The sequence below is a fragment of the Centruroides sculpturatus genome, unplaced genomic scaffold (assembly GCF_000671375.1).
Source record: "Centruroides sculpturatus isolate CEXI.00-Female unplaced genomic scaffold, Cexi_2.0 scaffold87, whole genome shotgun sequence".
NCBI lineage: Eukaryota > Metazoa > Arthropoda > Arachnida > Scorpiones > Buthidae > Centruroides > Centruroides sculpturatus.
In genome coordinates, this window is record NW_019384414.1 from 989,050 (window position 1) to 1,000,747 (window position 11,698).

At 30.8% G+C, this 11,698-nt stretch overlaps 1 protein-coding gene and 1 long non-coding RNA gene across 4 annotated transcripts; both read right to left on the reverse strand.

Moving 5' to 3' along the window:
* Positions 1–47: 47 nt before the first annotated feature.
* LOC111619143 lies at positions 48–1,014 on the reverse strand. The gene is made up of 3 exons (XR_002755697.1): positions 558–1,014; positions 288–487; positions 48–221 (listed from the first exon to the last, which is right to left on the reverse strand). It is a non-coding gene; the product is annotated as an uncharacterized LOC111619143 (long non-coding RNA).
* A 562-nt stretch (positions 1,015–1,576) lies between these two features.
* Positions 1,577–11,274, reverse strand: LOC111619112 (calcitonin gene-related peptide type 1 receptor-like). 3 transcript variants are annotated; one of them, XM_023360773.1, is made up of 15 exons: positions 10,613–11,274; positions 8,232–8,299; positions 8,000–8,135; positions 7,802–7,915; positions 7,622–7,728; positions 5,143–5,234; positions 4,921–5,047; positions 4,687–4,840; positions 4,474–4,540; positions 4,328–4,391; positions 4,159–4,244; positions 3,937–4,072; positions 3,813–3,854; positions 3,409–3,499; positions 1,577–2,044 (listed from the first exon to the last, which is right to left on the reverse strand). In XM_023360773.1, exons 1-15 carry the CDS (start codon positions 10,695–10,697, stop codon positions 1,854–1,856), a joined length of 1,560 nt encoding a protein of 519 aa, XP_023216541.1. In that variant the 5' UTR covers positions 10,698–11,274; the 3' UTR covers positions 1,577–1,853. The 3 variants fall into 3 exon arrangements, with proteins under 3 accessions (XP_023216541.1, XP_023216543.1, XP_023216542.1); XM_023360774.1 differs by having other exon boundaries at positions 1,825–2,044; positions 3,357–3,499; XM_023360775.1 differs by lacking the exon at positions 10,613–11,274 and having other exon boundaries at positions 7,802–7,911; positions 8,232–8,290.
* Positions 11,275–11,698: the final 424 nt, after the last annotated feature.

The following is an 11,698-nucleotide window of genomic DNA, read 5'->3' on the forward strand; positions in this document are numbered from 1 at the left end:
AATCTTTTTTTGGAGGAATTCTCATAAAAATTTCTCAATTTAAAATAAATAAAGCGACGAATAAAAGATTACACTAAAAATGTAAATAAAACTAATATAAAAACGTAGGCCTATATATAACTGATGTAGATCAAAGAGTCTCTCGTCCTCAAACTGAACATCAATTTATATCCCAAAGGTCTTTCAACACCCAAATGACGATCTGTCAGTCGTCATGTTCTCTACAGAAGAGAAAACCTTTGTTACCAATCGTAAATTGTTTTTTAAAACGAAATGTCAAAACTAACCTGAAAATAGAGTACAAGTGTATATTTTAATCTTTCAGACCATACCATATAAAAGCCTTTGGGTCTTCAATAGAAAGTGTGTTAATCACGTTCTATAGAACTTTTAGTTAAACTTCAGAGTACATAACATTACTGCCATCAACCAACGTTAGAATTGGCGGTGTCTCATTCATTTCCGTGTTGATTCTAGTGCGGGCGATCTGAAAAACGGCCATTATTTTCTTCTTTGTATAATTAGATAATTTACTCACTGTTAGAAGTTCTCCTTACTTTGAAACCCGAACTGTGCGAATGCCTATCTTCTCTTTTCCTGCTAACAAAGAAAAATAAATAATGCTTCGAATACTACTTATTGTCGAAAAATAGAAATATTGTTAATCAATTGTTGACTTTCTTTACGTAATTTTTCAAGGACGGATGGCAGAGGGTTAAGGTGACAGTACAGCTCTCTAGGGGATCGAATCTGGACCAGTCGAGAAACCTTAGGAAATATTTCATGGGCAGACCATTTCAGATACGTCTGGCTCCTCCATCATCATACGGCTGCCCCATTGTGCTTGACCGAAACCGTAATGGTTTTGATAAAAAGGCTTTGTTACCACCCACACAGGATGGAAACAGTTTAAAAAATGTGTTTTAAAATGAAAATTAAATCTACACTATATATTCTTCTATGTATATAAACGAGGATGTTTGTTCGTTCGTTCGCTATACACTACAAGGCCGTTCGACCAATTGCTACGAAACTCGGTAGTTACTTTCAAATACTTCTAACTTTGATCATGCTGTACGTCCCTCCTCAAAATATCTAAGTATTTCTATAAATCAATTAATTTTTATTTAGTCAATTTTTGTTACACGTCGCGCCATCTACTGGCAAAAAAGTTAACAAAGTAATTAACTATAATTTTTTAAAAATATATTCTATACTCGTATTATAGTCACTGAATTACTGCGACAATGATATAGTGCGAAATATATGGCGCCATACTCCATTACTGCGACAGGTAGCACATAACATTTGCCTACGTGGAATGTAGTAGTGTTTTTTCCCTGTACATCATACTTTTCCTGTTAGCAATAGAGTCGTGCCAGTTGTGTATCTAACTCCGTTCGAGGGAAATTTTTGTATTCAAATAACACGACTTACGATACAAATCGGATGTTAATATATAGGTAATCTGGTTCTTTTCTCTAGGAACCACGATCGATCCCAATCTCGCTGTCATTCCTACATATTTATGTACAGTATTTTGTATTAAATTGAACGTTATCTCATAACGAGGAGACGATTTGTGTTAAATACTTTATTAATAATTTAAACGGTAATATAAACAAATTATTAACCATTTGTATAGTTTAAATCAAACAAGACAATATATTTAATATCGACAGTAAATCAAAATTTCAAATCGATAACACACACATATTTTTCCCCCCTTAGAATTTAAGCTTAAATTAATATTCATTAGAATCCGATGTTAATTACACTTATAAAAAATACTTTTGACCCGATAAAAGATAAGAATTTGTGCTAATGGTGAATTTTTGGATCCTCGTACAGTTTTACCAGACGATAAAATGATTAGTTTGGCAATTTAGAAACTTTTCCCTCGTCGTAGAGAATTTTTCGGTCGCATAATTCATCAGAAAAAAGAAGTTTTTAAGTCTTTCAACCGAATTCACATTTGTGAAGATGCACACTTCGAATAAATTGTCCTTCCTGTTCCATCGTCCGATGAGGTTCTCTGCAGAAACTATCGAGAAAAGAAATGACTAATTTAAGACATCCTCCTTTTTAATGTAATTTTTCTAATTAAGGTAGATTTTTTTATATTAAATTATAAACTTTTAGTCCGTTCGATAAACTTTAATTAAGTTAATTTACTAAGTGAAAAGTTACTCTTCTTTGCGATTTAAATAACGTTTAAAACGTTTTTAGAATTAACAATTAAAACATAATTCTCGTTAACTTTTGACAGGCAGTGTAGATTCGAAGCAGGGCTGTAGAATCGTTTAAAAATCTACCGTCTCCGATAAAATACAAAGAGAGGAGGAGGACTGTCTATGGGAAACCAACCCCTGTTTACTTCTTGGATACGTTTGGAGAAATCTATTATTTTATTAATATTTATAAAATATAAGGAGACTATTAATATCTATTTATTTTCACCTAATTAAATAATTAAAATAATTAAATATTTAATTTATTTAATTAGTAAAATTCACCGTTGATATCTATCGCCAGAAGTTTAATTAGGTAGACGTTTATTTAAAAAAAATAATATATAAACTATTAATAGTTTGTCGGAATCGGCTTTCAATATTTAAAATTGATTTAATTAAGTTTAGTATTTAAAACTTTATACATGTTTATACTCTGCATTTGATGGTTAAACGGATAAAACAAACTAAAACACTTGGTCGCTGTATCGTTATCCTGACCAAAATGTACGTTTTATTATTGTTTTATTCACCATTGCATAGCATCACTTCTAAAGTGCTGTGTGGTCATTTTTTCTTTGTTTTTGTAATTGTCCAATTGTTTTATTCTGTTTTAAAATTTACTTACACTGTATCCCTTCATCAGTCGAGTCACTCTAAATTTACGCTTTTCTTCATTTACAGTTTGGTTACTCTGTCGTATATCAGATGACGTTATAACGGAATGGTATATGGCGCCGGACAAAAAACACGTATATCCGGGACCCCAATACGTCTTACGCAAGTTGTCAATAAAGTTAACACCACGCAGAAAGAACGACTAAAAATACGGATCTTTCCTTCCACAACCAATTAATTAATTACTGGGTTAAAGGTCGAAAGTGCGGTCGTTCTTATTAAATATATTGAGTCACCGTTAAAGGATGAAGCGAATAACGTTGCCGGCCCGAGTAAACCGACTTCTATAGTGGAAAGGAGAGTGAAAAATACGAAAAATATTCCAATTTTCCTCGGTATATTTTTATAGAATTTTCCAATAATTTGCTAGCTCGACTCGAAAAAATTCGTAGAAACGATTGGTTTTTTTTTTTTTTTTTTTTACGTTCTGACCAATTTACCGGTTACCTGGAAATTCGAGAAAATCCAAATGTTTTAGGTGGGGTAGCGCAAGGTTTACCTACGGACACTGTGGTGGCGCGAGTTATTCTTTTGCTCGTCTGTCTGACCGTCCTCAGATCTCTCCATTTTTTCCTTATAACCGTGGTCACCTACGGGAAAAATAAGAAAAAAATACAAACGGAGGAAAAATTTATTTGTCCGTTCCAAACTCTTCCGTCTTCTTCGACGTATAAGTTATTCGTACGACGTTAGTAACATGGACAAAACCACGCCCCGTCCCGTTCGACGGATTAAACGCTATGGCCTATCGATTTTCGTCGTACGAATTTCGTTTAATCTTTGCCGTGTAGACCGAATAAACATTGTAAAAATGAAATAAATATCTTTTTAAATTTAAATAAAATTATTTACGTCGATTTATACGGAAGTTACTTAAAGACGTACCTGGTTTTCTTAACTTACCTCGCCGTTGAAGAAACAAAACAGGAGAGAAACGCAAAAACCCTTTAAGATATAAATTACGCCGTATTTTTATGTACGTATTATTTAAATTTTTAAATCTTTCTTACTATATTTTTTGCCTTACTTGTAAAGATGTGGCGGTTGCCGATATCACTTCGTATACTACCTCTCCCGAAGATCCTTGCACCGGTCTGAACGGTGTCAGCAAGTAATGTAATCCCAAAAGAGGAATGAGTATGACCGTAGCTCGAACGGCCTTCCTTCCAGAAAAATAATTTATAAAAATATTATTTAAAAAAAGTCGTAAAATATTCTTCTAAAGTTAAAAAGAAATCTATAAATTTACCTGGTTTGATTATTAGCCGGAGAATTTACGGAATGTAATTTTGAAAGCAGCACCCGAATAATGTTGATTAAAAATATTAAATTGAGCTGTAATATTTTTTAAAATTATATATAAAAATGAATATTTGTATATAAATTTAATTAACATTAAAAACTTCTATAATATTTACCAACATCGAAGCGCAGACGGGTCCGGAAAGAATCCATAGATATATACTTTCTTCGATCCAACAGCTAAAGTAAACGGGGTTTATTTTATATTTATAAGACGATATATATATATATATATTAAATCCGGTATAATTTATAAACTTACTAAGCTACTGACGTCGATATAAGACCTCGTAAAATAGCATAGAGGATGGTTAATAGAAGAGGAATCCCTAACGAGTAATAAGAAGTAATTATGTAATTGATTCCACGTACTGTACAGTACGTCCGTCGACGCATAATATAAAATATTTTTGTTTTAAAGGAAAATAAGTTAGTTTACGATATATAAATATAACAAAAAAAGGGATAAACTCACCCCATCCCAAGAAATAGAACCATTTCATCAGCCTGGATTCGGAAACGAATGCGATAACAAGAATCGTGTGCAAATATAAACCTTCGCAAAACATCCAAAAATAGTTGGACACCATAAAGTAGTGTACGATGACGTGTAAAATTTGACACCACGCCTATTTAAGAAGGGATTTAAGTGAATTCTATGCGAAAATATTTAACTTAATCCTTCGCAAAAAAAATAATAATAACTCACCTCGTTCGATACTAGAATGTCAGGTTTTTGCACCACTTGAAGATACCAAATAATCCAAAACACGTTATTAATCAAAAACGAAAGAAAGAGATTTTTATGTATGGTCGTCCTCTTGCACTGAAGTGCTCTAAGACAACGTAAATTTTGAAAATATTTTTCGTATTTATTGATTAAATTCTCGAAAAAAAAGCTTAATATATTTAAATTAAATATATTTCTTACCTGAAATAGCAAAAAATGAACAAAGATACCAATAATGCTACCAGAGACAACGAATATCCGATAACATACAACGTATTGATCTGCTGTCGGAACTGAAGAACAAAGCAAAAAAATTAAGAAATTTTACTAAGTTTATCATATGAATAATACTAAAAATTAAAAAAAAGTATTATTAATTTTAATTTAAAAAGTATTTAAAAATTTTTCTTTAAATATATATTATTATTTAAATTGGAATTAAAAGTATTAAAGTATAGTCTACTCCAAAATAATACTACGTTGTTAAGTGTCATAATTTATCTTGCCACTACGAGTCGTTAAAACTGTTTTAAAACAAAATTTCTTTTCTAAAACACCGTGTTTATTCTCGCTAATTAGATCGAAACTTTGTTCCTCTCCAGGGAATGAATTTGTTTTTGGTACCGTCACCTCTAGTTTTCACTTTAAGGAACATTTGTCTTCAGACATTTCTCGTCCTCTTTGAAACAAATTATCTCCGTAGAGTTTAGAATCATTACAAAATAAAAATAAAATTTATTCTTTTTTTTTTAACCACGCAATACCCTTACATCGAATTTACGTTGCTAAGATATAGACTTTCAGCGTGTTTGCTAATCATCGTATTGCCGTAATATCCTCCCAAAAATTATAAATTTTATTGATTCTGTCGATTCGTAAACCTAATTAGAGATTTATTTAAAAGTGTTTACTTTGAAAAATTACGAATTTAAATAGATATCACCGATATAACATATATTTCAAAGTACAAAACTTAACGTAATAATTAAGGCTCGTGTCATTTTCTACACCTTTTCTATATCAAACCCTTTCTAGATTCGGATTTAATTCGCCAATTTCTTTATCATTATATAATCCATACTTTTAAATACAGTATAATAAAATAACTTTCAAACTTATCCTAGTAATTAACCCGTAGATAAATCGACCGATCCCTAAAATGTGAAATCATTTACAGACAATTCGATCGATCTCTGAAAAACAGTTAAAAGTCATTTTCTCGATTTTATTTCTATAAATCAGGTTGGAAATCTCCTATTTACAACCGGATATGAAGGGTTTAGAAGTTAACCGATTATCATTCGCTTTACTTTTAGTACTCAGCGCTTATCGATTAACTTCTAACTCTAATTCGTAATCCTCGATTGAGAATACGAACATTAGAGAAATAGAAAAATCGAGGACACTCTGTCGGAAACACCTTAAATTCAGAGGAATAAAATATCAGAAGTTATTATCCGGGTTTGAACCCTCGATTTAAAGAAATAAAATTAAACGTTTTTAAAATTTACTCTTATTATTACTGCATACATACAAGGTGGTTAACTTTAATCATTTGAACTTTTACGCGGCTGTTACATTATAGGCTATGTACGGGCGTGTGTAGATGTCTGTGAAATTCATTTAAAAAAGAAATAAATATTCTTAAAAAGTTACTATAAAGCTATTATTATTTGGCGAAATCCTTCTTTTTCTTCATATAACAAACCGATAGAAAAATTCTTGCCATACTGCGTTAAAGACATGGAGCTTCTGATAAAGAGAAGACGTGGATCTCGTTTGATTTCTAATATTCCTCGAGCTACGTTAGAAATCTCCTTAAATTTTCTGGATACGTTTTTTACGTTAATTAACAAGCCCTTGCCTTTTGTAGTTTTTCTTCCATTGGAAACGATGTTCAAAAACATTTTCGTTTTCCCGAATGCAGTCGGTTCTTCGTTAGAAATGTATCGTGGTTTTTAGTAACATGTTTCGCGGTATGTTTGTACGAGTCGCACTTTGTGTGGCGGCCTCGTAAAACTTCAAACACTGGTTAATTCCGATTAGTATGCATCTTTGAGAAAAAATGTTTTGGATGAAAGCTATTCGTTTTTTACATAGAATCGTAATATGCGATAAAAATGACAGTTCCCACTTAAGAAAGTGAAGTTGACCTCGTTTAATCATTTTAATCAGCCGCCGGAATTGAAAAATACGCATTCCTCAAAATGTTCATTAAGATAAAAATGTTAGACTTCGAGGAGATCGTGAGATGGCGCTACTGGTTTCGTCATAGGTGGCGCGTAATGGGTGTTTTCCATTACGGCGCCATCTATGACGAAACCAGTAGCGCCATCTCACGATCTCCTCGAAGTCTAACATTTTTATCTTAATGGACATTTTGAGGAATGCGTATTTTTCAATTCCGGCGGCTGATTAAAATGAACCCCCCCCACATATAACTCTTATTTTAAAATTAAAGTGATATAATATTGTATTTTTTTTCATTTTCCGTTTAGTCTACGACCTAATGAAACTTTTACGACATTTTCAGTCGATTGAGTAAGCTAACGATTTCCTTACTTCTATAAATTCCTTTACTACTTCCTTACAAAAGGAAACCGTCAACGTGTATGGATATATTACCTTTTTTCAACGAGACTATACTTTTGTTGTGTGTTTAAAAAACCTGGAGACTTACAGATAAGTCTTCGTGATCGATGCAAGTCGTGTAATTGGACCAAGTTTTGTTCGTATCTGGATGTCTGTACCAACTTCCGTCTTTATTGCAAACTTTATGAGCGTATTCTGCAATTTAATAGTAGAGTTAAAGCCGTGTAATAAAATAAAAAAAGTATCAAAATTCATATATTTTACTTACTACCACTTAAAAATCCCGGTACGAAATTTGGACAAGGTGTATAAGCTACGCTTCCTGCCAAAGTATCGTTCCAACAACCCCAACCATCAAAGGTTCGACTACAGTAAAGTCTACCTGTAAAAATTTTAAAATTTCGAATAAAAATTATATTTTAAATATTTACAAAATTCTGGTTTTTCGATTGAAGTATTTTTATACCGTCGTTCGGTTTTGGTATTGTTAAAATTGTCCGGATACATTCGGTAAAAACTTTCTCTACTTGTGGATTACCGTAAGGAGAAATTGTTAATTTTCTGATCATTTCGTACAATTCCGACAAATTTGTCACTTCTTCCTAAAAGATTTTATATAAAAAAGAAAGTAAATTTATAAATTTTAACTTAACTCGAAAACGGTTAACCGACTTTTGAATCATCCCGTATTTACTTACTCCAGTGTTGTTCCAAAGACACTGTGTAAAATTCGCATCCGTCCAGTTTTCTTCGCAATTTTCTGTAGCTGAAACGTTACGTTGAAGGTTTTAAAGTTAATTTTACATTATAATTTAATTAAAATATAACTTTCTTATTTCAGTATTGTAATTTATAGTTATTTTCCTACCTTTTTTAAATTATCACAGCCAACAATTTAGTTTAAAAGTCAGTTAACCGCGTGTTTTATGTTTGAGATTGTTATAGAGAACATTAAACCGAATTTAGAGGGTTTCCTTTTTACTGAATTGTTTAAATAAATTCGATTGGATTGATAGACGGGACGTGGGTGATCTGTCGAGTGGGGTTTTTCGGAAGAAAACCCGAAAAACCTCCTTGGAATTCGGTGGTTTTACGTCCTCGGCGAGTGGCAAGCTCGGAATCGATAGAAACGTGATAAAATGATTGAATATTTGAATACAATGTCGATTTGGTATTTACTGAAGTTAACTGACTTTTGGTTTACTCCGTACGTTGTAGAATCGGTGAATTTCAAAGGTTTTTTTTTTAAATTAATAATAATTGTGATTAAATCTAGTAAAAATTTATTTATCCATAATTATAAAATATTCTTAATTATTATTATTATTTCTACATTTTAATTTATATTAATTCATAATTTAATATTTAAAACATATTACATGCTAGTATATAATATATACTAATTTAATACAATTTAACATATTATGTTAAATTGTATTAAATATTATAAATTAATCAAAATAATTTTAACATGTTTTCCTGTAAATAAACTCTAAGAAGAAGAAGAACTTTAATTACAGCCCCGTTAAAAGAATAAAATATTTGTTTTTTTTTATAATTTTAATGCTAATTTTTGTAAAATAATTTAATTTTGGTGAAGTTTCGATGGCGTACAAAATTTTCTAAGATTTTTTTTTTTGCCAATTTCGTGAAATTTAAATAAACAAAATAAAATTCAAGCATTTGAAAAACTTAAATTTATTTGTTTAAATGATCAAATTTCGTTCTTTAACTGGATTTTAGACAGGAATATTTAACAGAATCATTTAAATAGATTCTTTTTTTTAACCGGAGCCATCTTAACATCACTTTGTTTGATGTCGAAAGTCGTGTTTTTTATTCTCATTTTCATGCATTCAGCAAAGATATTTTCAATAATATCGATCGTAGCAACGTTATAAATACATTTGTAGAGAAGAAATCAAAAAAATTCTCTATAAATTTTATAGATCCAGTGTTTGATCTAATGCTCTTTCCATATCCATCATTCGCTTTTCCTTTCCCTGCCATTTCCTTATTCAATTAAAAATATGTAAAACAAAAACTAAAAAAAAAAAAAAGACTTCTTTACAATTTATATTTTACTTTTCCTTTCATTCGTGAAAAAACTTTTTGGTAAAATTTCACACGTCTTTTACAGACATTTAGACAGGCGTTAAAATCTAAAAGAAGAGAAACTAAATCGCGTAGAAACACTCGTTTCGTGCTTAAGTTTATTTGAAAATTGAAAAAAAAACTGCTTAATTTTTCAAATTTTTTTACAATAAATTGTTTTAAAAAAAAAAAATACATCTTAATACAGTAAAAGCCCGATTATCCGAGATAACGTGGATCCACGGATAACCGGAAATTCGGATAAAACAGACCATTTCAGACTAAAAATTACGAATGTAAAAGTGTTGTTCCATACAAGTACGACACTTTTAAACTTATTTTTATACCCTTAGTGAATTTAATCATGTACCGTACAATAAGAATAACAATGTGTATTATTGTAATTACATTTTAATGATTTGTCTCACATTGAAGTTAAATGATAAGAGATAACAGAAACAAACTATTTTGAACACGTGTTATCGTTTTAAACTTTACTGTATGAATTGCAGTACAAGAAAAGTAGCGTAGGTTCTATACACTTATGGATTTGTCTCGGATAATCGGGATTCTACTGTATGTTTTTACGTTAATATCATTAATGAAATATTTAAAATTGAAATAATAAAAAAGTATATAAATTGTCTTTAATAAAAAAAATAAAGTTAGGCGAGGTGTCCTTTGTACAAAATTTAAAAGAAATTTTTATAATAATCAAATGCAATTCAAAAAATTCAAAGAAATGTGGTGAGAAAAAGATTGCGTGACGAGTCGATTCCTTTAAAAGTCAACGGAGATAAAATGGAAATGGGTTTAAACTTCATTAAAATTCGACAACCCGCAGGCTCTTTTATAGAAATAAACAACCAGTAAAAAACACGTTTTCTCATTTACCTTTTTTATAAATTTTTTCAGATAAAGTAATAGAGAAATTCAAAAAAAAAAAACCCCATCAAAACCATCAACTAATCTACAAGATACTTACCGTTACAATTATCTTGTAAAATGGAATTTTGGTTACAGAGCCATATATTTTTAATGGTATCGGCTGTTTGGCTTTTCAAACTCATTTCTTTTTTCCTGATTTTTTTTTAATTTCTAAAAAAATCAAAATTAAAAAAAAAAGATTAATAATGAGGTCAATGTTGTAAAAGTAAAAGTGAAATTGGCATTTTACCATTAGATGCCTCAAGATTTTCTCATGTAAAATATTTGTTGTTTGTGCATCGGTCATGAGTTCTATTTAATGACGTTCGTTCTGTGTTAATGATGTTTATTTTACACAAGCTACTGTGTTAACGTTTCTATTTTATTAGTGTTATTTGTTCCGTGTTCTGTGTTAACCATGTTTGTATTATTCTAATGTTTAAAAACATTTTTTAAAAATAAACATTGTATGTACTGAAGTATTTTAAACGTTTGTTATACATGTTTTTGAACTGTATAAACGTTAGCAGGCACGAACTGTTTTGTATTGTTCAAAAGTGTGTATTAACAGTGTTTGCACCAATCGAATGGAGTTTTAAGTTTTAATTTTTAGAATTTTGGGCTTTTTTGGGGGGCTTCAGACAAGCACAAATAAGTTTGTAGTCGATACAGTACAAATATGATCAGTATAGCAGGCTAGTCAATTGATTCAGTATTCAGAATTCGATACTAGATAAATCCTATATCTTTCGCTATCAGCTTTACATTAAATCAACCTATATAAGAAAGAGCGCTGCAAATCTTTGCATGTCAAGGCTCTGTTATCAGGGCCATCGAGAGAGGAAGTGGTTGGGGGTTGTTTCCCTGTTCCAACCCCTATAAATTAATGCTATCTTTACTAGCAAAAAATAAAATCTTTACGACTCTTTCTTTATTAAAAGAAGCATTCAACGTATTTATTTGTCCAAAACAAAAATGGCAAATGGTCCGCTAAGGAACAAAACGGGCCAGCTCTGTGTCCGGACAGTGTATAAGCACTCGAAGGCTCTGCTTCTTATAACTTAAAATCTTATGTTTTACTATCAAAAGCATTTTTACAATTCTGTTGACCGTGTCAATATCTCTAAAGCAAAAAATGCAAACG